The 25,558-nt window shown below is 47.8% G+C and overlaps 2 protein-coding genes, 1 long non-coding RNA gene and 1 other non-coding gene across 5 annotated transcripts; 3 read left to right on the top strand and 1 right to left on the bottom strand.

The window, feature by feature from the left end:
- The first annotated feature begins 912 nt into the window (after positions 1–912).
- crybgx (crystallin beta gamma X) lies at positions 913–3,605 on the top strand. Its single transcript, XM_066701231.1, has 6 exons — positions 913–1,041; positions 1,601–1,649; positions 1,917–2,038; positions 2,486–2,621; positions 2,900–3,039; positions 3,418–3,605. Exons 1-6 carry the CDS (start codon positions 998–1,000, stop codon positions 3,548–3,550), a joined length of 624 nt encoding a protein of 207 aa, XP_066557328.1. The 5' UTR covers positions 913–997; the 3' UTR covers positions 3,551–3,605.
- A 34-nt stretch (positions 3,606–3,639) lies between these two features.
- snapc5 (small nuclear RNA activating complex, polypeptide 5) lies at positions 3,640–6,201 on the bottom strand. Of its 2 annotated transcripts, none has more exons than XM_066701233.1 (4): positions 6,006–6,201; positions 5,390–5,506; positions 4,988–5,062; positions 3,640–4,792 (listed from the first exon to the last, which is right to left on the bottom strand). In XM_066701233.1, the coding sequence occupies exons 2-4, from the start codon at positions 5,477–5,479 to the stop codon at positions 4,661–4,663; spliced, it is 297 nt and encodes a 98-aa protein (XP_066557330.1). In that variant the 5' UTR covers positions 5,480–5,506; positions 6,006–6,201; the 3' UTR covers positions 3,640–4,660. The 2 variants fall into 2 exon arrangements, with proteins under 2 accessions (XP_066557330.1, XP_066557329.1); XM_066701232.1 differs by having other exon boundaries at positions 3,641–4,792; positions 6,048–6,201.
- On the top strand, positions 5,672–6,574 carry LOC136747911 (uncharacterized). The gene is made up of 2 exons (XR_010816549.1): positions 5,672–5,997; positions 6,195–6,574. It is a non-coding gene; the product is annotated as an uncharacterized LOC136747911 (long non-coding RNA).
- A 16,698-nt stretch (positions 6,575–23,272) lies between these two features.
- Positions 23,273–23,344, top strand: trnag-ucc (transfer RNA glycine (anticodon UCC)). Its single transcript has one exon. It is a non-coding gene; the product is annotated as a tRNA-Gly (tRNA).
- Positions 23,345–25,558: the final 2,214 nt, after the last annotated feature.

Raw genomic sequence — 25,558 nt, 5'->3', positions numbered from 1 at the left:
ATAGGGCTGAAGGCAAAAAAGAAATAAATAAAAAAATTCCCCACTGGACTGCTCACCAAGCAGCTCGGCGCCAGAGAACGAGTTTGTCTTCGCAAAACCAAAAAATCAGGTGTCAGGACGCATGTTATTGCACACAGGAGGCGGTGTGTTATTCTGAGGGCTGTATCACCTGTTGTGTGCACAGTGCGCTCACTTAGAAACCTGCATCACACTTATATATACACCCCCCCAAAAAAATAAAATAATAATAATAATTAGGAATGTTATGTATCACACTACAGTGTATAGCTCTAGGATATACTCCTGTATAGTTATGGGTACCAGACGCACAGAAAAGTGTTAATGGCAAAGCACTGCACGTCGTTGCGCTTCTCGGGGCGTCCTCTGGTCTGTGTGGGTGACAGGACAACCAGGACTGTTACTCTTTTATGTTTAATCTGACTGGAGACTGTGCGCATTGTCTGCGCTGTACAAATTCAGATTTCCCCGTGCACCACCGACCTGCTGAAGTAATAATTAATACACGTGTAGCTGACCTGTTAAGCAACCCTGCACTTCAACAGAGCAATGAATGATGCTGTTGACCCGAAACACGTGGAAAATACCTATCTATATATATTGAATCGCAACACCCTCTGAAATGCATGCGTGCCCCCAGTGCCGGCTCTGTGCGCAGCAGGCACGGCGCTTATTCTCTGTATTATCATTATTATTATTATGATTAGGGGTGGCTTTGTTTTTAGCGGTTTTGTTTAAAAAATAAAACAAAAATGCTGAATTGTTGGGGAAAATTGTTTGCACTGCAGTCCAACTGATTGGGCCTGTGCGCAGTCTGGGGCCCTGGGGAGAATACAGTTTGCGTGTGTCATGTGTTTAGCATATCAATGCACCCAGGGCTTGGAGAGAGGGACAGAAGGGCTATGCATGTTCTAGTATTCCCTCCATTGACCTTACATGCTGTATTTAAGGGGCTTTATCCTGGCCTCGCAGAGCTGAAATGAACATCTTTACTAAGGTCCCCGGATTTGCCCATCAAACCAGGTATGTGTAGTGCTGTGCTGAGAGCTGATTGACGAATACTGTAACATTGTTTTTTCTTTTTTTTTTTGGCTGGAAAAGTAACAATCACCCTACCTACCTACCTCCAGAGGCCTGGAAACATACAGTTTCAAAACAGATGCACACACTTCTATTTTTGAGACAGAGAGAGATCCCAAGTATTCATTCCCTGTCGATTAAAAATAATAATAATGCTATTGATCCCTGAAAGAGTGCAAGGTGCTGCATGCAGGGCAGTGCTCCCACGGGGTCTTGAGAATTTCTATAAGAATATACACTGTGTGTCTCTTTACCAACTCGAGTCACGCTCCAGTGCAGAGCATGCTGGCAGAATGACTGTCAGTCTGCTTCCCCTACGAAGGACAGGGCAGGATTAGTTGGGTTCACTTTCAGAAACGTCAGCCTTTATTAGTGAAAAGGTTTATACGTGTGTGAGAGCTTGTGAGTGTGTGTGTGGGGAGGGGGGATGCGAGTGTGTGTTTGTGGGGGAGGATGCGAGTGTGTGTGTAACTAATGCCCAGCTGTGTGTGTCTCTCTTCAGCAAGCTGGGGTCTGTGCTCCAACGTGCCTTCTACGGGTCCAGTGGACGGGTGAGTCATGCTGCTGGGTTGTGGACTTGTGTGTCTCTCTGTGTGCTCTTCCTCTAGCTCACCCTGCCGATTTAACACTGCGACCGTGCACCTGTGAGAAAACCATTTGCCCACCAGGAGATGCAGTGCGGCGGGGGATTCACGTGCACAACGCTCCATCCCGCCACAGCAATGTAGTCTCTCGGGCCATGTCCCTGGAGGTGAGAGGTTGTGAGGCTGCTTTGACCTCCCCACGGACCCTGACCTGACCTTTGTGACCCCCCCCAGGTGACCCTGTATGAGCAGAGGAACTTCACTGGACGGAGACTGGACCTGACTGCGGACTGTCAGAAACTAACTGACAAGAACTTCCCGGAGAGATGCAACTCTGTGCAAGTGGAGAGCGGGGCGTACGTACAGCCTGGACTCGCTTCGGCAACACTTACATAGTGGGGGGGCAGATATCCACTTCAGAAGCTATTGCATCCCATTGTCAGCCCTTGAACATTCAGTAGCAGGGCTGAGTACAAAAACTGAGATACCATTAACATACAGGCTGGATGCATTGTGAGGAAGGGGGGGGTGCCTGGGAGAGATGCTTGAGTCTAGTCTTGTTGCTGGCATCCTTCACAGTCAGACAGCCCCATCAGCCCTTAATAAAACTGGCATCCCTGGCAGAAAAGCAGGAAGTGTTGTGGGCAGCGGGGCGTGACCGAGCGCAGATACACTGTAACGCAAGGAGAGGGAGGATGTCACAGGGCACCAGGCCGTCAGCCGTGTGCATGGGCAAGCTAAAGAAAACGCTTTCAGTTAATAAAAAATAAGATAATCACCTCTTTTTCTCTCCCTCTGTCCAGCTGGGTGGGGTACGAGTATGAGAATTTCCATGGCCGCCAGTATCTGTGGGACATGTCTGACCGGGGCGAGTACAACAGCTGTGACAAGTGGTGTGCGTCTGTGGACCATGTGTCCTCTGTGCGCTCTGTCAGACAGGTGAGAAGGACTGGGGGACAGGGCAGGACTGTAGCGCTGCAGTATCAGTGACACTGCACTGGACATTGTATAGGTGTTGTTGTTGATGTAGTTATTATTATTATTATTATAATCATCAATAGGCTCACAGACATCCTAGAGGGGTTCATTCACCAGCACCAATATTTTTAATTTGCTAACTCGCTCTGCCACGCTGGTTGTCCAGTTGGTGGCAATGTCTCACGGTTGATCAGAATTAAAAATAATGCATTTTTCTCTTTCTTCCAACCTCCCTCCAGGATACCTCCCCCCCCAGGCTGCAGATGTTCGAGCGGGCCGGCTTCTCCGGGAAGAAGACGGAACTCCAGGATGACGTCCCCAACCTCATGAACCGCTACAGCCTCAACCGCGCCTCATCCATCCGCGTCCTGGGAGGATGGTGGGTGTCCTCCGTCTCTCTCCATCTCTCCGTCCTGTTGTTTTTGTTCTCTCTCTCTGTATCCCTCCATCTCTCTGCTTCGGCAGTATGGTCACAGTAGAACCGTTTCCTCCAGTGAAAAAACTCAGTCCCTTTTTCTCAGAAGCCATGTCAAGTTTTCAAAAATAAATAAATCAATAAATAAAATTAAACGAAACACATTTTTCCCACGTACATGTTGTGTCTGTCTAGATATCGAGTTCCTGCTGACGCTTCCTGCAGAGATTTTGCACTGGAGAAAGAGGAAAAAAAAGTCACTGTGTAACTGTTTATTGGATCAGAGGTGCTGTGAACAGGTGAATAACGCCCTCTCTCTCTCTCTCTCTCTCTGTCTGCCAGCTGGGTAGTCTACCAGGAACCCAACTACAGAGGCCCTCACTACATCCTAGAAAAGAAAGACTACAACAACTACTCTGACTGGGGCGGCCAGAACAGCACCCTGGGCTCCATCCGCAGGATCCGATTCAGCTGAGACCTCCAGTCAGCCAACCCCCCCCCCCGCAGGCACACACCTCCCCGAGAGCTATTTTAATAATAAAAAGATATAAAAAATAAAAACAAGGAACATTTTTTTTTGTTGTTGTTGTCCCCACCATCCTTTATTGTATGTACAGTGAGAACGTAACGCACGTAACGCTGCTCTGCAGCGGTCCAAGGCTCCAGTCACACAAGCACACAGCCCCCCGCCACACGGGCCCGGCCCTCCTGATTTCAGCGATAACGGCAGAGGGCTGCACTGAAAAACACTCGTGGGAAATTGCCTCTCAAACAGTGGGGGATAAGGGGTTCAAATAGTATCACAGAACATTGCGGGGGGTGGGGGGGTGGAGTACCATATCACGAAAGAAAGGTCTGGGCTGCGAGTCCTCTCTCTCTGTGTGCAGGGACAGCTGGGGACTCGCACCGGTTTCCAGGCAGCATAAAATGAAACTATCATATAAAACAAGAAAACAACAACAGAAAGAAACACACACAAACTCACTCACTCACTCACTACCCACACCTGGCAGGTTACGCATGCGGTGGCTACTCTTTTCATGCTGCGACTGACATGCACAGAAAAAGAAAACCCTCCACTGCCCCCCCATGAAAACAACTCTGTCTCAGCCCTGCTGAATATTTACCATTGCCAAGTTGTATGGCAATGCTGTGTTCATATGCTTTTACTGTGCTTATACCAGGCCTCCAATGCCTTGCATCACGGTCTGGCTGTAACCACACCACAGTAACATTTTTAACTGCACTTTACTACACTTTAATGTGCTTTTTTCCTACGGGGAACATTTATAAAAGACTCGAGGTGGAGACGGGCCCTGTGCAGTACCGGTCTCCTGCAGCCCCCAGGAGAAGGAATAACATTGTGCCTTAGCAGCAGAGCAATCGGAAAGATTGAAAACAGCAAAACACAAAAAAACAAACAGATGCACAAAATAGTGCAGATAAATATATACACATATACAGATAAGTTTTGTTCCTGATGTGCAAGACTCGAATTGGGAGTAACAGCAGGAAGGACGGGGTTGTGTCAGGCCTGCAGATCTGTGCTGCAGTGGGTCACAAGTCAGCCCGAGGAACTGGTGGGTCAGTACTCCTCCCCTTCTTCCTCCTCATCCTCCTCCTCCTCCTCTTCTTCCTCCATCTCCTGGTCCATGGTAGCACTCAGTTGCAGCTCCATCTGATTAATGATTTGCTCATCGTCCAGCTGCCCAGTGGTCTGCACACACACACACAGACAGACAGACAGACACACACTGTCACCAATGCAACTCGTCTTTATGCCTCTACATCCCCAGACCGTTTGGCGGTTTGTTCTCAGCAGATCAGCATTTCAATGCCAGGCAAACCCTCAGATCTGCTGAGAACAAACAGCACTTCAGTCACTGTATGGGCTCAACAGAGGCGCACCTACCTCAGTGACCGGGGGCTGTGCCGGGCTGTCCTCCCGCTCTGTGCTAATCATCGACCTGAGGGCCAGCTCCTCCACCTGGAACAGGACAGACACACGGTCAGTCCGTCGCACAGGTACACAGCCAGGAAACAGGTACACACGTACACACTCCCTACTCACTGCTTCTCCCTCCCACTCCCTGCCCTCATTCAAACGCCCTCACTCCGTCCCTCACACTACCACACACGCTCCTCCTGGAAATAGACATTTCAGCAGCCTCACAGTTTCCAGCTAGGCTGCTAAAAGCACTGAAAAATAAAATGAATTAAAAGGGGACGGACAGGATGTTTCATAATATTTGTTTGTATTATTAAAAACAGTTCAGGAGGCTTCCCCCAGGGGGCGCTGTGCTGGCTCTCTGACCTTCAGCCTATTGAGCTGGTCCTGCAGCATGGCCTTGATCTTCAGCAGCGTCTCCTCCTCCTTCTTCAGCTCCTGCAGGCGACTCAGCATGGTCACAGCAAGGACTCTGTAGCATCCCTGAACAAATACACAGCAGCGCTCTGTCCATCACTGTCAACAGCACAACACAACACTATACCAGAAGAGGGATACTTAAGAAGTATTCTTGCCTAATTGTTAAGCGTTGTTGCTTTCATGTTGATGTTTCTTCACGGCCCCGTTATAGAGCACCAATTAGTCATTCGTTAACTAGCAGTCAAATGAGATTGTGCTGAAGGAAGCGTGTGCCTGCCCCTTTAAGGCGGGCAGGGTCGGGCTGCGCTGCTTCTGTACCGACCGACAGACAGACAGACAGACAGACAGACAGAGCCGTGTCTGCGAGCACAGGCGCAGCGTCAGACACACCTGGGAAGCATGCACAAGCCCCGTACATATATATGAATCCGTAATTTAGTGCCTGGTCACTAATGCATCACAGTGCGCTAATATTGCACAGCCAGTCCCTCACTCGATACAGACGCACGCATGCGCTCTCGGGAAGGAAGCGGGCCTCCAGACACAACAACAAGGTACTGACCAGTGCTTTCTCCACAGCTCCTTCCCGAAACGCATCCCTTACCTCCCAGCAGCGGTCGGGTATCTCCCGGGCGGCCCGAGGGGCAGGCCGGGCCCTGAGCACAGCGCAGTGTCTATGAAGCGGCAGTGCGGGCGGCAGCAGCCTGCATGCTGGGTCTCAGTCCGGGCTTCTGTCGCTTCGTGTTTGCAGGCCAGCAGAGATCACCGCCCGGCAGACCCGGACAGCATGGCACTGTGAACGGGCGGCTGATGGACATTGACCGTGTGAACCCAGGCGCGCACACCGGCGAGCAGGCAAGCACAGTCCGCAGCTACGTGCAAGTCTTCTCCGGCAAGGACCAGCCCCTGGTGGACACTTTAAGTACAGTTTGCTGATATCTATATATTTTGGTCCAATGGCGACACCTCCTGGTTCAGAACAGCAACGCACACGAGCACTTCAGCACCTAAAACTAGAATATAGCATATGATTGGATTGCATTTATTGTGTAATAGCTTTCCTTGATGTATTAAAGTCAGGATCCGTAATTATGGTTATTTAGAGCGATAATAACAACAACTAAAATTGTATCTGTGTGTGGCTATTATTTGTTTACATAATATATTAATGAATAGGCATTATATGGCAGTTTGCAGGTTAGTATCAGTGATGGTGTAGGAGTTGTAGAAATGAGGAGGTTAGGAGTAGTGTGCAGAAGTGATAGATTTTTAAAATAAAAAGCTTAGTAACAAGTGTAAAATCAGGAATGTTCGTGTGCATGATGTGCTATATAAGTGTATGTGTCTGACACAGTGATAATACATTACATAACAGTATATTTTATTACACTACATTGCATTGCACTACATTATATAATACTATGATATTACACTGCACTGGTTTATGTAATACTAGAGAACTACAAAACTGAACTGATGCGAGTATTCCTTCTACAGAGTCGAATAGGACAGTCAAAAAGTGTTGCTCAGACCAGGGTTGGCAGCATGAGATATTAAATAATAATAGTAGTTGAAACCTTGCTTGTTACCAGACAGAAAACGGGGGCAGGGATAGTAGTTACAATACAGTACTGTTAATTTAACATCGTCCCAGTTGCACCAAGACAGGTTTGTGTTTAAACCTGAAAACAAACAAGACTGTGGACTGTGACATCATGGCACGGCCTGCACTAAACACAGAGAGCGCAGAGGCAAAGGACAGACAGACAGGCAGAGCAAGGTCCAGTGTTAGAAGCTGCCCCGGGGCTGAACTGAGAGGCTCCATGGGTCTACAGAGCCTCAGGTACTGGAATGCCATCTGCATCAAGTATTACTGCCGACACCCACCCCCCCACACTTCCCCCTGTCTTCACCTGCAGCACAAGCCCTTTGATGTAGCAGGTGTCAACTTTATTGCAGTTGGATGTGTAATTTGTAACAAATGCAGGTCACGGAGCATGTCTTCCCAAACCCACAGCCCCCAACCCCCCTCCGGAGAGCCTGTTAGCATGTGCATGTCTGCGGGGGTGTGCATGCCTGTGGGCGTGCTTGTAATTAGCATCTGGATGCGTGTGTTTGTTCACGCATGGATGCACATGTTTGAAAGTGTCCGAGTGTGTGTTCAGGTGTGTGTGTGTGACAGAGAGTCTTGTGTGGGCAGTGTTGTAGCTCACGCAGGCTGACTGCACACCTGGGCTAGTTAACAGCAGGCAGCTCCTTATAACCGCCCCCCACCAAAAAAAAACAAACAATAAAAATAGCATAACAACAAGGGGTCCAATCATATAGAGTGCAGGCTTCCTGAAACACCATGAAGAATAGCCAAACATAGGACAAGTACAGCAATGCTTCAAGTAGGAGTTAAATACATCATTGGTTATATAACCTGCTTTACAATGTCTTCAAGTAATGACCTAATTCTGCAGAACAAGAGCAGCAGACAGCAGAATTATTTCTACCATTATATAAATAAGCTCTATCCAGTCATGTTGAGTTTATTGTTGATTATATTGACAATGAAAGGTTCTTCTCCAAACGATATTTATGTCAAAAAGCGACTTATATATTTCCCAACCCGGTATGAGAAATCATCTGACGTCACTGCCAGTTAATGAACTCTGAAAGCTGGAAACTTCGAACATCTTGTCCAAGTGCTACGCGAGAACCCTCCAAACAAACACAGCAGCACTAAATCAAATCCGCAAGGGAAGGGGGAAAAGACGCACACTGAAGTGCACAAGAGAAGCCTCGGAGCCTGTGACAGGCTGTGTCCCATCAATCCTGCTTGGAAGAGCCTGCAGATTTGTTGCTAGCTGTCTCGGAGATCAATGCAGCCCCACGGGATTCGATCGCTGAACTCACTGCCAGCTCCAGCTCCCCAGCTTGTGAATCTGGCGTACATTACCAGAGGCCTGGGAATGCAAACAGCACGTGGCAGGCAGGACTCGGCGTCCGGAGTGTCTCCCACTCCTCTCTGCTCTCGCTCCTGGGCCTGTGGCTCTTAACAGCAATGGCCTGTTGAACACAAGTAAATACTGCGTCTGAATGGGTTTCTTCAGCTCAGCACGGAACCATTTACTCTTACACCAGTGCTCCAAATGTAGGTCCCTTGATAATGAAAGCGCTTGCAAAATAATAATAATATCAAAATAGAATTTAAAGTATCTGAAAATACTTTGCCTGTATATTACAGTATTTTTTTGCATGTTATTGGATATGTATTATCTTTATGGTATTGTGCAGGTTAATTTCAGTAATTTCAGTCGAATTGAAGTAGTTATATTATAATTTAGGTCAGGAGTAGTGTGCATCAGGGATATTAGTAAAGTAGCTGTGGTTTTAAAGCAGGTGTATTTGTGTTCCTGATAGTATCTAAGTTAGTATAATTATATGTAAAATTATATGTAAAAATTGCCCCAAGAATAATTAAGCTGTTTTTACGCTATAATCCCTTTATTATATGCAAATATGAGCCCAATTAGGAATAGACCAGTGTGATACAACACATCCAAAAAGTACCATGTTACCGAACAATGTTAACAGGAGCAATAAACATCCATGCGGAGCTTAGTTGCAAATATGCGACATCTTGGGATAAGCCGGCATAGTGCTGGTGTCCTTGAGGCCACTGCCCCCCAGTTTTCACAGCCAGTCCCGTATCAGACTGGAAACCAGAGCCGGGAATGAAGGATGTCAAATATAACTGTAAGTTTGGGAGTGTAAAGTGGGATCTAATTGAGTGTTGCACACTGCTGCCGTTTGCGAGAGCATCGTGGTGCGATGCCTGTAGTTCCCAGAGTCACTTCTTCTCATTTCAATCTATCAGTTTATATTAAGTATAGAGCCCTTTGCAGGGTAGTCACAGAGCACTTTACAGACTTCTTTGTGAAGTCACGGAGAGGGAATGGCACAAAGCCCTGGTCCTTACACTTAAGACATGACACTGGAGACGTTGTCCTTTTCCACTTGCTTGGGTAGATAAATACTTGCACAAATGAGAGTAAATGGGTTAAATTATTATTTGTTTTCTTTGTTTAGATTGGTTCTTTAAGCTGATTGTTATCCAACAAAAGGAGGCAAAAAACAAAAAACAAACAACAAAACTGTAATAAATCAGAAAAGGAATTCATTAATATGAACCAGATCTGAAACTGTTCTTAATCAGTCACTGAAAATGTTAGAAGAGCCAATTAGGGACTTTATAAGATTCCTTTACTAAATTCATCCAGATGTCGACATTGATTACTACACAGCATAAGCAGGGCTACGCGCTAATAGCTGTAAACACAGCCAGACAGGGAGCACAACCTGCCCCACTGAGGAACGCGCTCCCACAGAGACTGTCAGCCACACCAGCACAGCTGCTCTCTGGATGGATAGACTCACACCAGACTGCAATTCCTGCAAATATATTAAGTGTCCAGAAATGTGGGGGATAGGATGGGTTATATATACATACTGCTCCAGTGTGCCCACTGTCTCACATGGTTAACTGCCAAGCTGCCTCCACTGGCCGGCCCCTCTCTGTGCTGCTGTGGCCCGCCTTCACAAGTCACCTTTAATCATTTTGTTTGTAGGTCACTGTTCAAGCACAGAGGAAAAAATGCTCCTGAGAACATTTATATCATGATGTGGAGAGGGGAAGGATCTCGAACCCTCTCTGTGGGCTGAGCTGCAGTTTATTTGGAATATTCAAAACGTGCGTTCCTTCTATTGTGTTTTCGTTCCCCTTTCAGTCACGAAGCAAACGGCTTCAAAATACAACGTTGTTTTTACCTCGAGGCTCGGTGTGAAGGGAGGAGTCCTTGCCCTTGGGAGTCCTGCAGTTTAGTCTGAGTGACAGGCGGCAGCAGGGCTGTGTCCCGGCACTCGCCTCCACACACACTTGCTCTTGGCAGTGGCTGAGTGACCTCCCCCCGGATCCACAGATCCACTTCACCGCCACACCACCGACTCCTGGCACCTCAGTGTGTCTGTCTGTTCTCACCTCACCTCCCTTCATTTGATACAGCCTTAACGAGCTGCAGAAAGGTGAACACATAAGAGCACATAACTAGCACGGCTCAGTCCCTGTAGTGAAGTTGTCCGGCATTTCCTGTGCTTGACTTGCTATTCTGTAATTTTTACAGCGAGAGCTGCTTCCAAGATGTTGAGCCCCTCCAACCACCGGAATTGACCCATGAAGGTGTAGTAAAGGAGCAGGGGACAGACATCAGCCTGGACAGTTTCACATGCCCCTGGTAGAGGGGGAGGTAAGTGCACTGCTCCGGGAAACACCCCTCGCTGTCCCTCGTGGACGTACCTGATAAACAGCCCCGTCTTCTGTTACCTCAATCTGACCTGCTAGAGTAGCTGGGCCCCTTTGTCACCGCATCACTCTGCTGTAAATGCTGGATATACAATGTTGCAATGTGTGTTGGATGCTTGACTTTTGCAAATGCAGTTTACACAAGGCTGGTGCAGTGCCTTTCATTTCCACAGGGTGGCAGTGTAATGGCTCTACTCCTGCGATGAGCTCATTTGTTTGCTTTTCTTGCTTTTATAAGATGTGCAGGGGCATAAGGGAAGCTGCGGGTTGTCTTTATTTTGCTGTGTCGTGCCTTGGTGCTTCAGAATTTGGAAATCTGCCCTTCAGGCGCTGGGGAGTGCATGATAAGAAGAAATAAAATGAATAACAACCAGAACAAAAAATCTTTTTTTTTTAATCTGTTGGCCAGACAGGCAGACCTGCGTGTGTTCCCAGTCTGCCCCAGAACAAGACTCGTCTTTCAGTGGTGCAGTGTGTGAGAGTGTGAGCGAGTGGAATGGTGTTCCTGCCCATGTCCCTTATCTGCTCTCTTATCTCCCAAGGGTGCGTGCAATCCGTGGGCGACAGAGCGAATGCCATTGCATGCACGCTACTCCCAGTGCCGTTGTGCGCTGGCAGGCATAGGGCAGAAAGAGCAGGCTGCCCCCACCGTGGGACCGGAGGAAGGGGTGGGGGGCCGTACTGTTGGCAGGGTGTCGGGCAGACTCTCACTATTGGATGCAGATAGCTGCAAGTTTTGTGCTTTGTGGTTGAACAGCAGCAGCACCAGCAGCTGTGGACAGGAGATCAGTTGCAGAGATGTGCGCTCCAGAGAGTGTGCACACTTACAAAGCAAACAACCTGGCACACGCACGCACATGCACCAAACAATACAAATAATACATACACGTAAATAAACCCATCAATTATTAATGAATCTCTTCCTCTCAGTTCAGTTCACCATTCATGAAGTAATAGTACCCTTCACAACAGATTGCCCTGGAGCGCTTCACACACTGGGACAACAAAAACAGGAAAAGAAAACCATTAGGCACAGAGGAGAGAAAATCACAAACTCCCTGGATAAGCGACCGATCAAAGCACCAGCGCAAAATGGAAGGAAAGGTTCAGCAGCCAGTACCTCAACAGCAGTATTGGAAGCAGGGTCTTTGGTGTCTGTGAAAGGTGTTTGATCTTGGGAGGTCAGTGCAGGCGTGTGGGGAGGCCGTGGGGAAGTGTGACTCAGGCTCAGTGCTCCACTCCAGCACTGCGCTGCTGTCTTCGGCCTGGCCTGCCCTATGCTGCTCTGGGGTTCGAACCCATGCCTTTCCTGTGCTGCACGGTTCTACACCACACTCTGTCAGGACTGTTTTGCGTATAAAGCCGAGTATTGCTATACAGATATCGTGTGCTTTTAAAGAGATTCATAACTTCAACAAATAAATAAACAGAAAGATAAATAAATAAATGTGCTGCAAGAATTTCGTAACAATTAAAGACAGATTATTTCACTTGTGAAAAATGTCAGTGTGCTGTATACTGCACCACTCTACAGCACGCCTGGCCTGCAGACAGATTTGATTTGAACCTACTCGAGACCGACAGAAATCAAGAGCAGGATCGAGAGCAGCATCCCTGTGTGTCTCTCTCTGGAAAAGCCCTTCACAGAAATGTACCCACACCCGACCTCAAATTGTCCGCTTCAGTGTGCGTTGTGCGGTTTTGGTTTGGCAACATTTTACTTGGCCGATATTGAGCGAGCAAGTGAGTGTGTATGCTTTCTATCTTTTCTTCTATTCCACTTCTAGTGCAGAGTGCTACTTTTCCAGCCGTGCATTTTCCACTCTCTGCATTCCCCCAGCCTATAAAAAAAGCACAGTCTCTATAGGTGAACATGGCCAGTAACTCTTCACAGAGCAGACCACCCGGAGAGGAATAAAGATGTATCCGATTGGCCAGCTGTTTCACCTTAAGTCCTGGGCTCAGGCACGGAAAGGAAGGGTGGGGGGGGCTCTGTCACAGCTGGAGCTTCTGTTCTCCGGGGAGTTTGCTCTGTCCATGGCTGCGGTGTGCTCCTCGCTCTGCCAGTTCAAAGGTTATTGAGTACACATGTGCCCGGTGTGCAGTGTATATTCTTATGAGTAGCTTTAGAATTAAATAATTATATAAATAAATACAAAATAGAGAATTCAAGCAGGTTCTCAAACAGGATTTAATGCGATGGCTTTTTCAGGTGATTGATGACTGTTTTAATGCACAGTTAAATTATATACATAATCTGGAAGGTTGAGAAAGTATGCATGATAAAAATACATTTAAATAAATCAAGTGAAAGAGGAAAAAAAAAGTCAAAAGTTCTCACGGCAAAGACGGCTGAGGAATGCAGGAGCACAGAATACAAAACCAGTTGAACCATCTGAAGTGAAATGCATAGCAAAATGTATTGTGTGAATGCAAGAGAGACAGAGACAGTGTTTGTAGAGTGGGCGTCAGTTGACCAGGCCTGGCTCTCGGTCAGTCTCCCAGACCCAGCCCGTACCCCTGCCCCCTCTCCCCAGGAGCAGCCCCTGCTGAAAGCTGAGCCAGTGTAGCCGGTGCAAGGAGGAGAGATGCAGTGTGCTGAGAGCGGAGGGGCTCACTAGTGGGGTGAAACTCTACCTCCTGGGACTTGTCAGTGTAGGGGGCGCCCGCGCCGCAGCAGACTTGGGGAGGGTCAGAGGGGAATCCCATGATCCCCGGGGGCCCAGGCGCAGCTGCGGTGTCCAATGCAGACGGTACATCGGGAGGGGGGACCGGACTGCAGCTCCGGGGGGCTCAGCTCAATCCCTGCATGGCGAGCCAGACGCACATGTACTCCGGCTCAAGTGCGGTGTAAATTTACACACACTCGCTGTGCCCCCCTGCCCCCACAGTGGCCTCGCTCTTGTCATCGCGGTGGGGTTGGGGGGTTGTGGCCGTCTCGGTCTGCTCTGCTAATCCCCCCCCTCCCCGTCCACCCCCTGTCTCGGTTTACGCCGCTCAGCAGGGGGAACCACAGCGCTGGAGCCTGACTGGCAGGCCTGCTGCTCTTCGCAGGAGCGGCGCTGGGCGACAGTACGGGCCGCTGAAGGTGCTCCGCCTGTGGAATGTGGAGCTGGGTGTGTTTGAAAGAGGCCCAGCTGGAGGGGTAGAAGCAGGGGAGGGAGGGATGGGGGTTGTGGTAGTTGAGCGTTGACCTCTGGACAGTGCAGTCAGGAAGTTATGACTCAATTTTCTCTGCCAGAGAGAGTGAGAGAGAGAGAGAGAGAGCGCGAGTGTAGTTGGGAGTGGACAGGCCCTGGCTCCAGCCTGCGTTATCGCACTGAGTGTGATTCAGAGCCGGCTCTGCTGTCCCGCCGCCGCAGATAAGCGGAAGGTTCCTGCAATCACTGGTGAAGATAAACAAACCCTGTGCGCTCTAATATGACTGGGCCGGGGGCAGCTGCTCCGGGCCTCCTAGACTGACGTTAATCAGCCCTGAGACAAAGAGAGAGAGAGAGAGGGAGAGAGGGAGGGAATGTTGATTTCCACAGTTGCGCAGGCTGGGTGCAGGATGTCCCCTCTGGAGCGAGCTGGGCAGGAGCAGCTCTCTCGGCAGCACGGAGAGGCGAGCACGTCCTGCAGAGACCTCGTGACATTTGTTTCCCCAAAGCTGCCTCTGCCTTTACCTTTTCCTGTTTGTGCATTGCATTCACTCTCTCACACACAGACACACTCTGTCACTCTCTCACACACAAGACAGACAATCAGTCACTCTTGCACAAACACCCATGAGCACACACACTCCATTACTCAGTCATTAATTCTTGCACAAGCACACACACACACAACACAAACAGTCAACTCACACACGCAGACAGTAAGCTCAGTGATAAACCCTAAACAATGGCAGCCCATTACTCTGCGTAGAAACATAAAATCTGCACTTTTTGTCTTGGACCATCTGTTTTTGAGTTTGAGTACTCAGGTGTCTGTATGACAGTGTGGGGCAGCTCCCACCTGGAAGGCCCAGAACTGTGAGCTAACATAGAATTGGCAAAGTCCAGCAAAGGATGAGAGACTATGGTACTGATGGCCACCCTGGTTTGCGCTGAAGTATTTAGGACGGGTGTCTTGCGTTTCAGAAACAGTGTGGGGAGTGCGTCACATCCCTAACATGCCTGTCTTTTTGTTTCTTCTCTTATCGCCCTTTGTCCTTTGCTCTTTGTTTTTTCATATGCTGCTAATCTGATTACGTTAGAAAAGCTGGGCCCGTCGTCCTGCTCCCCCAGAACTGGTCGCTCTGCCATTCGGTCACAGCTGATATTTTAAACTAATTGACCACCCATACAGTGCATTCCAGGGCCTCTCCTCTCCCTGGGAGAAACCTGATTGAACCTCAGTCCTGTCCCCCACCCCTCCCAATCCCCACCGCCCCCCCACTGCTGCACCAAGCTCTTGTGATTAATTGCACTTCCATTCTTTCACCCATTTCATTCATTCTTTTTTAGCTCCAGTTCACAGTCCCTTGGGCTGATGCCTACCTGTGGTCCCAGCCAGGGCCCCGGACAGCAGCAGGCTGACATCAGAGCAAGCTGGAAGGAGCTCTCCTCCCTGTATTACTTCCCATTTTTCTGTTTTCTGTAACCTAACAAGCCAAACGGCCTCAGTGGGAATCCTGAGACGAACACGAGCCCTGTCTGATTAAAATGAGCAGCCGAGACCCACGACGTCGAACATGAAGCTGCCCAGGCACAAACACAAGTTTTGCGTTATCTCAGGCCCTGTGAGTCTGAGCACAGCCTGATGTGGACGCTCATGCAGAAAGACTGATATCTATATTCTGGGCAGTATGAACTAGGGGGCCCCCACAATACAGACATGAGTGATTGTGGGTGTGTGAGCGTGACTGTGTGTAGCCCGCTTAGTTCTCCTATCATTTAATCTAAATCAAATATTGGCTGAGAACGGGCAGGGAGGGACATTCCTCACATTCCTGACAGAGTGAGACCACAGCGCAGAGCAGGCCGGCTCTCCTGGATTTCTGTCCAGCTCTCTCTGTCTCCTTCTCTCCTTTCTACTACCGACCCCCTCACCCCTTCAGTCCCAGATAACTGAGCCACACTCCTGACAGCACACTTCAGCAGCCCCATGTCCGGGCTCTGTATGGCCCAAAGTTGTGGCCAAAAATAAGTACATCAGAAAAAGTCAGAAGAAAGAAAAACTCTTTTTAGCCATCCACTCAGTCAGTGTAGGTTTTATATTCCCCAAAGATGGCAGTGGACACATCTGTCTGCGCCTCGATTTCAATGTGCTGTTACGCACCGAGCGCCTGCCTTCCCCGTGCTGCTCCCGTGTGGCTCCTTCTCTCTCTCCCATGAGTCACTCTTGCATTTGCACTATGAATGGTTTCGAGACAGGCATGAAAATTGATATATACTTTCCCCCTGTGATCTCTGGCAATTAACTACAGTTGATCTGGAGTTTGTCAACGATGAGCTTTGAAAGACTGTTATGTATTGAAAGACTGTGTTATGTATGTATGTATGTATGTATGTATGTATGTATGTATGTATGTTTGTGTGTGTGTGTATGAATGTATGTATTGCTCTTTATACCTAACCTCTATCAGTAAGCACCCAGATCTTAGTGAGACTCTCTGAAGTGGAGGTGTTTAAAGCAGCAGCAGCTTTAGCAGCGTGTTGTGGCTGAGCGCCGCCGGCCGGGGAATGTGACAAAACCATGGCAGTGCAGGGCCTTCCAGCACGAGGTCTCGCACCCAGGGCCCAAGTGCAATCCCCAGGAAGACACAGCACAGTGCGAACCGCCCCTCTGCGGCCGGGCCAGCTTTGATCACAGTGTCCACAGACAGGCCTCGGCCAAAGCAACACAGAAATATCTTGTCTGATATTCTGCATTTGTCAACCTAGAAATTCCTTGTGCACGGTTGGGAAATGGAAAATATGCTTTTATTCTGGGAGGGGTCTGGGGATTTAATTATTTTAGTTTTGTTTCCTCGAGTTGTGGAGCTGCTGTCGGAGTGAGATGTGGCCATTGTTACAGCATGAGGGCCCTCTGTCTGCAATATTATTAATATTCATATGATTATATTTGTTGTTATTTCTATTGTTATTATTATTACTTCTCAGTCCAGGAATGCTGTTGCTCTTTTTTTGTTTTGTCTCTGAAATATGTTGTATCATCTCTAGCTGAAGTCTAACCCAGTCCCCAAACCTGACCTCAGGGCCCGAAATGTGGTCAAGCAGGCAAATTAATTTAAGACAGTTACACAATATCTCTGGCCTCCAGCTTCATAGTAATCCTGTTAAATCTGCTCTGTACACCCCCTTTATTTGTATAAAGCTCTTTTTCATGGTGTGCGCCATCTGAAAGCGCTTTAAAGAGAGTCATGTTTCTACAGGGCATAGTAAAACTACAGACGTGCATTGAGAGTGCTGCGTCGCATTCCTGGGAGCCTCAGCGCGGCTCTGTGCGGCGGAGTACTGTAGCATCGTATGTGGAAAAATTGTGACTCATTGCAAAGCTTTTTTCCTGGAGGGGCGGAGATGGGGGCAAGATGTTTATTCTAAGGAAAAGAGCATATGTATATTTATATATATATATATATATATATATATACGTATGTATACAAGATGAGTAACTGAAAGCTCGGCTGTGTTGGAGAGTGAATGTGCTCCTGAGCAGCACAGCCCCAGACGAGCGAACGTTCAGGTCAGAGGAGGAGGGGAGCTGCGGTGAGCAGAACAGCCTGTAGTGTGACTTAAGTTTTTTCCATTTTGTCAATGAATTCTTATACATGACTTGGATCACTGTGATCTCTTCCAGAGAGAGAGCGAGAGAAAGGGAGGGAGACACCTCCTGGGACAAAAAAAGAAAAGAAAAATCCTTTGACTTCTGTCTTTGATTTCCTGGTTAACTGGCTTGATTTGCAAAGTGAAATGAAGGCTCCGACGCATGCGAACCCCTATCTGCTCTCGTCCCGACCAAGAGCTGACATTTGTGTGGGTGGAATTTGTAGGATATCTGGGCTGAAATAATGCTTTTTTACATTTATTTTTGTAATTCACAGGCTTGTGCAAATTTACTGAATGAATCGCTGTGTCAAACCTTTCTCACGCCAAAGTAAAATAAATACATAATGATTATATATATATATATATATATATATATATATATATATATATATATATATATTTTTTTTTAATCCTACAGTAATAGTAACAATTTAAAGATTTAAATGCACAGCGAGAAATGGTGTTTGAATGCAGCTGTGGGAATGACTTCCCACTGCTTTGTTTTCAGTTTGGGAATTCTCAATTTTGGGAATTCTGATCTGGAACTCTGAAAAAATTAAGTGGAGCAAAGTTTTTCACCGGAGCACAAAAACCAAAACCAAAACATACAGACTGACATGCAAACCGGGCTGCTGGGTTCCTCTCGGGCTTCGCTTTGTGCCTGTTCATGAGTCATGCCTTAAAGACAGCAGCATATTTTATGAGAATGCTTTTAAGATCTTAACAACTCCTGTCTGTGTGTTTGACAAGCTGTTTCTGTACGCTTATCAGAGAGATCTAGGCTATACAAGTCATACTGTATGCCTTCCAGTCATGACATGTTTGGAAGCATGCAAGCTTGCAAAGAGAATTGGGCAAGAACTACAAAGACAGACACACACACACAAACACATTGAAAAGTGTTATTGAAAAGCACTACACACACGCTCATTCCTCCACCAGAGACAGAGATTACGTATTTTCTTCAAGAGTCCTCTAACTGTTTTTTGAAGCTGGTGTGTTTCAGTGGATACGATTGTGCACCAGAGAGCCCTGGTTGTAGGCGATGGAGTCGGACAGGTCTGAGTGGTGATGGCTGCCGGACTGAGAGCTGTCTGCTCAGTGTTCTGGGTCTTGACAGGGACAGAGGGGCTGGCCTGTGCTCGCCTGTGTGGAGCGGACGTCCCGGGGCCACCTGCGTGGTACAGTTACTGCCAGTGCCCCTGGCCAGCCACTGATAGGCCACACCTGCCCGATTAGAGTCCTGCACGCACTTTCCACTGACACTACTGCTGCGGCCCACCTGGCAGGGCTGCCCGGGACTCAGGTCTGGCAGTCGGCTGATGTACAGGCACACTTCCTGCCACTTTTGATTTTTTCCTCCAGTTTCCTCTGACTGCATCTCACAGACCCTCTCTGTCACCTCCGTGGTGCTGTAGCCATTAGGAGTCTTTTAAATTGTGGGATTTGAGCTGATTGTGGAAAGAGAAAAGAACCAAAGCTTTGTGTCTCGCTTACCTTGAGCACATTTCTGTGAAGAACAGAAATACATAAAGAAATAATCAGTTACAAAAGAAAGAGAGAGAGGGAAAAGAAAAGAAAATAATAATGCATTTTTTATTCTCAAGATCAATTTGACTGTTTTTGTTCCCCCGGTAACCAAGACGACGGGCCGAGATCAATTTGTCAAAATAAAAAAAGCTACAAATTACATCGTCAAATTACCTCATTACAAGCAGCAGGATCAGCAGGGCCGTGGCGCGGGGGGAGAGGCAGAGGAATTTCCTTTCAGCGGGAACGTGTTTTTGTTGGAGCCGGTGGACAGTTGGGGTAAATGTCCAATTCCCCAGAGCGCAGCTGACTCTTGATATGGGGCTGAGCCTCTGATTGTGCAGAATGATGTCATTGTTGGAGCCCCTGCTCAGGTTTGGCCAATTACAGTACCTTCAATCATCACAGCCAACAAGAGCTCTGGCTATAGTCTCCAAGCCTGATTTGTGCTTTAGAGGTATACAGAAATTGTGGTGAGGTGTGTGTGTGTGTGAGAGGGCTGTTTACTCTTTCAGTGTCGAGCCCAAGACTGACCAGTTCCAATGTGTCGAGCTCCTGGGCATTACAACACCGTAAAATGATCTTGCACTCAACACAGAGTTTAAAATGAGTTGCTTTTCCTCAGCTGCAACCAACCCGCTATCCTGGGCTCTTTTTGTTTTACCAAAGAAGTTCAGCAATCTTCTGACTTTGAATACAGAGAAAGTCACTGTCATTTTGCGGTTTGGGTCCAGGCCTCTGTCTAAAGCATTTATAAAGCCTTAGGTCCAAGTACATCAAACAGATCTGTGGGAGCTGCTGCTGCTGTTCCTGCTAAACACTACTTCCAGTTCCTGCATTTCTGCACAGCTTCCAGCGTGTCAGCCCAGGACCAACAAACACAACAGAAACAAACACAAAGAACAATACCTGCATTGCCTTTACACGTTAAAAAAAGAACACAAAAATGGCAAGCTTTTCCAACCACTTGGCTTGACCGTAACGAGACTCATAATAGTGACATGGAATTCCTGGCATTTTCCCGTGCTTATTATCAGTGTTATTATCGTTGTTTTAATTAGGGACTATTAGTACTTGAGACTCTGTCCCATGGTAGACTGGGGTGACACAGCTGCCAAGCCTTCTGTGATTCAGCATGTCCTACCCGGCCCCAGCCAGACTCCCACTCTGCCTCTGACAAGAGTTGGCTGGGCAGGGCCGCCACTGCAGACTGAGGACTGACAGGCTGGTTTCAACGTGAGCTGCCATCTTGAGCTGGAGGTTTGTTTTCCTTTCTAAAAAATGGTACATCTTAAAAAAAGAATTGGGGGAGAACTGGTAAGAAAAGGAGCAGGAGCAAAAAAGACTGGGTTGCCTGAGTGTGAAAGTGGGCAGGAGAACCATGTCTCAGGGGCCGGTTCTGTCCATGTTCTGGGAAGGGGAAATCCACATCACAAGCTGTATTGACCTGTTAATGAAGCTGCTGTGTCTAGGTGCTGAAGTCTGCTCGTTGCCGGGTGATTTATGGCCACGCATGTTGCACTTGGGTTGTCATCCTGGTTGAAGGCTGCAATTTAAACAATTTGCAGCTCAAACTCTGTTTTCCTTGAGCTACAGCTGAAACAGATTGTACAGAATGACACTGGAAGCTGCGCAGCACTGCAAACTCATGTGGCCACATAGTTCTCATCTCTGGTTTCACTTGGAGGTCTAGAAACGCTCCTGCCACTCGGGGAGCGGTGCTGTGTGGAAGTGGGAGAGTCCTGCAGACGCTGGAGCTGCAGCTGCCGCAGTGAAGGAGGCCTGAGCTCGTGGTTTCCTGGGATCTGGCTTTTACGCCCTGATGCCGGCCCAGTCAGATCTGAGTGCAACCACGGCACGTCAAACCTGTCGATGTTTGGTTTCGATTTTTTTTTTTTTCTCTCTCCATCTGGAGTTGAATGTTTTTTACTTTATTTTATTATTATTATCATCCCTACACGCTGTAATTGCACTGAATGATGGACTTTGGTTCCGCTTCTCTCCAGACACGCGACAGCTGTGCTGATGCTGTTTTCTTTGCAGTGCAACTCAGAACCGAAAATGGCACTGAGCTGCACATCCCTAAAATGGGTTGTTCACGGAGAACACTTACATTTTTTGTAGCTACATAAATATTTATTGTTGTTTAAGTTTTGGGGGTGATTAATGAATTAAGTAATTCATTTCCCTGGTCCTAGGTTTTTGTTTGGCTTTATACATCAACACAAAACATCTGTTTACAAGGTGTCCATTTTTTTATTTTTTATTTTTAGCTACTTGTAAACTTTTTACCATGTGTTTGCAATGTTCTGATTTACAGCCTGTTTTATGTTTTATTTTACTCCTTTATATGCAAAGGTCTTCAGGCACTAATAACTCCAATCTGATACGCAGTAGCCGTATATCTCAGATGCTTGTTTATTTCAGTGTCTAAACGGTGGTGCACTGTCCACAGAATTACAGCAGTTCAAACACAGAGTGCGGCGTCCTGCAGCCATCAAACACGGTCCTGTGAAAGTGTATGAGGGCTAGCACTCTCCAGGACCGGGGCTGGAGACCCTGCTGTACTGTGAACAGTAGGTATATGGAAAAGGTGCTGCCATGTCTGTGATAAAGCAATGCATTACAAAATAATGCATTTCCTTGCCCCCACTGCAGAACCTCTTAAGGAAGGCACACACACATACTGCTTTTTCACTGGCATTTTGACCTGACCAGGAACCAGGCCTGCGTGGTGCAGCTCTTTACCCACTGGCAATTTTGTCGAGCCGACCCTGAACCAGGCTGTGAATTTTCAGCCCTGGTCCTTACCTAGTGCTGGCCCAGGGCAGCATCAGTCTAACCCTATTACTAGGTTTAAATACATTACAAACACTTAACAAACTACTACTGCTATTTCAATACTGGTAAAAAGCCACTTCATCTGTAAGTTGGGTCTTTAACCTCCAACGTCCAGTAACTTTTTCATTTTCTTAAAGCTCGTTCGCTTACCTCTCTCGATAGATACATTTAATTATTTATAACAGTAAAAACTGATAGCTTTTCAGTTACAAATAGGTGCGCTTGTGACGTCATTGACCTCAGCTCAGGTATTGCAGTGGAAAAATATCCGGCTGGGTTGTGGGTCGTGTGAGGTCAGAGGTCAGTGACTGAACTGCGCTGAGCGAGCGACTCTCGACGTGGTCACCGCTCACTCCGCCCAGGAGAGGGCGCTGCTCTGCTGTCCGAGCTCTAGCGTTTACGTTGAGAAGAACTCCCAGGCGTCAATTCATAATAATAATATGTAGTTTTATTTCTTAATTATGTTAAAAGTAGAATGGACATAAAACGTATCATTCCCCAAAGTAACCATTTCCTCCATCAGTCTAAGTAATTAGACAGTTATGGCTGCTAATCCCTCATCAGTGCATGAAGCTCAATGGTAGAATAATCCCACTAACACCTCTGTGATGGGGCTGTCAGATTAGAGACCATTGTTCGGTGACCTTAAATACAATACCGGGGTAGTTTAAAACATGTTTTCATGTGTAATTCATAAATTAGTTTAGTTTTATTTAGGCATGCATTAAAACAAGACTGTCCCTGTGTTTCGCGCACACATTCAGAGCTTCAATATCAATGGGCTTGAAAACAGCACCACTACACCATCATGCACATTCGCAAAAACCGTATTAAAAATAAATACATAAATACACACGATTAGGTACAGTATAATTCTGTACTGTATCCAGTACATTAGCAAGAGAGATTTACTCGCACAGTGTCCGGGGGTGTTCATCGTGAGTGCCCCCCAGCCCCCTCATCCTGCACAACCACAGACTTACCAGACGGTCTTCACTGCAGACGGGCATTTAATTGCGGGCTTGGTCTCCTTTCAGACAGCTGATTCTGCAAAAAAACTAAAACTAAAATACACACAAGCACATATAAGACGCACAGATGGAAATGTAAAGATAAATACAAATGCATACATGTATCAAACGTATATATGTGAGTGGATGTAGTCCGGGGTGGGTGCAGGGCATCCTCTCCTCACCATGATGCGCAGTGAGCTCCATAGAATGCGCTGCAGAGCGCCAGAGCGCAGTGATGCTGCGCAGTCGCACCTGTACGGTTAAGACACTGCTGCAGCATCACTGATGCCATCCTTGTGCGCACAGAGCGATGGTGGTATAGTGGTTAGCATAGCTGCCTTCCAAGCAGTTGACCCGGGTTCGATTCCCGGCCATCGCATCCATTTTAAACTTGGGGCTCCCTGGACTTTCAGTTTTGATGGCAGTGTGCTGGAGCAACATTTTTTTATGCGTATTTTTGTTTGAATTGCATATACGCACTTAAACGTGTTTTAGGGAACATCCCTCTGAGGTTTTGATCCATCCTGAATAGTTGTCAAGGGGATGTGACCTGTAGTGTAGCTCAGTGGGGTGATTCTGCAAAAAAGTGCCCTGCCCAGAAATGGACGCGCTGGGATTGGTGTCCCAGCAAAATAAATATTCCAAATACTTGATCTGCAAAATCTGAAGTTTTGCACAGAGCAAGGTCTTTATTCTGTCTGTGGTTTTCATGCTCCTGAGCGGCATTAATGTCGTCAGCAGGGCAATTCCCCTCCGTCACTGAGGAAAAATCCTGCTTTGGAGATCTGTTTGCCCAGTGGGCCGGGAAGGAGGGGAAACACACTCTCCTTGTACTGTACTGTACTGTCCCTGCGCTTCACACTGTGCCTGGGAAGTGCTGAGAGACTCGAGGTGTGATGCTCAGGGCTGCAGGAGGCTCTCGCGATCCTGGAAAAGGGCTCATCAATCGACCGCTCCTCACCACCACCACTACCACACACACACTGACCCCTCTGCCTTCACACACACTCATGCATACAAACTGTCACACTTAAGCTCTCTCTCGCACATACATACACACGCACGCACACACACACACACACATACATACTCTCGCACACAAAACTACCTTGAACATTTTATGAACATGAAAAAAAATATTATTTCAGCCTGAAAGAATGTACTGCAGCTTAAACACAGGCAGGGGAGAGAGAGAGAGAGAGAGAGAGAGAGAGAGAGAGAGAGAGAGAGAGATGGCCTGGCATTACTCAGGCTTGCCACTGCCTGGCAGAGTGTCCACAGGTCCCCTGGGGTCCTGCAGGTGTTGGGGGGGTGGCCTTCCTCTCAGCCCTGGTTCCTTCTCTTTCTCTCTCCCTGGGCCCAAGGAATTTTTTTTTCATTTTGGATGAAATTTCAGCAGAGGATGAGGGAATGGGCTAAGTTTAATCCCTTCTGGTGGATAAATAAATGACTGCTTTCTTCTGACCCCCCTCTCAGTGCTTTTCAGTCATACAGACTCCTCCCCTTTCAGCCAGCCTGGGCCCCTCTTCCCAGAGATCCTGGCCTATGCCCTCTATGAAAGCCTGGATGGGACAGCAGTTGTGGTTTGGGCAAGAGAACTGGAGGGTAGGTACTGTGGCACCCTTTAAGGGTGGCTCAGCCCCTTGACCCAGCAGAGAAGACTGGGAGACTGCACTGGTTCAGATAAGAGAATAAGATCTCCAATTGTGTGCGCCTACATATCTCAACAAGAGTTTCCATGAGTCCTGCCATGTCTCACAGCACGATCACCACCCCAACCCCATGTGTAACCCCATATCCAACCCCAAAGCCAAATATAACCCAAACTATCATCCCCAGTCTTGACCCTCACCCTCTCCCTCTCCCTCTCCCTCTCCCTCTCTGTCCTGTGTAGGGGCCAGGCCAGGCCAGGCAGGAGGTGAGGGCCGTGTGAGCAGCACCAGTGCAGGAGCTAGGGAGGGGTTGGGCCTGATGCTTCCTCCCCGGGCCCGCTCTCCCACGGCCGGCCTCGGCTAACAATGCCTCCCATTGAGGCACACTGGCCCTCAATGAACTGCTATTTATAGAGCCCGGGCTGCGGACAGTCTTCCCCTTGTTGTGAATGAGAATTGTGATTGTGACAAGGTTAGGTGCAGTTAAGGAACCACAGGAGGTGAAGGTTAGGGCTGGGGATGGGGGTGGTGTAGACCTCCAGGACCCAGAGAGCAGATCCTATGGAAGAACAAAAGTTGTGTTAGTGTTGCGTGGGAGGTTGCGGAAGTGGTGTCTCATGCAGATATCTATAATTGTCTTTAGTAAAAGAGTGTAAGTGTGTGTGTTTCTGTGCTTTCCGGTTGCACTAAACCACATCCAACTGACAGCGGTCATTGGTGATCCTGGAGGGCGGAGGTCAGGACTATGTGCTCTGTGGAAGCCTGTCCCGTCCCTCTGTCTCCCCTCCCCTCTGTCTGAACAGCCTCTGCAGGTCAGCTCTATCCTGGGCCCAGCTAGGGCTGCCTCTGAACACAGCTCAGGACAAGAGCGAAGAGACCCGAGCAGCAAGGAACACTGAGGTCATTGTTTGGGAGAGTGTGTTGGAAAGTAAACTTAAAAA

This window comes from Amia ocellicauda, chromosome 4 (assembly GCF_036373705.1).
Source record: "Amia ocellicauda isolate fAmiCal2 chromosome 4, fAmiCal2.hap1, whole genome shotgun sequence".
Lineage (NCBI taxonomy): Eukaryota > Metazoa > Chordata > Actinopteri > Amiiformes > Amiidae > Amia > Amia ocellicauda.
Note: the sequence above shows the minus strand (reverse complement) of the source record. Positions and strands in the feature narration are given on the sequence as shown.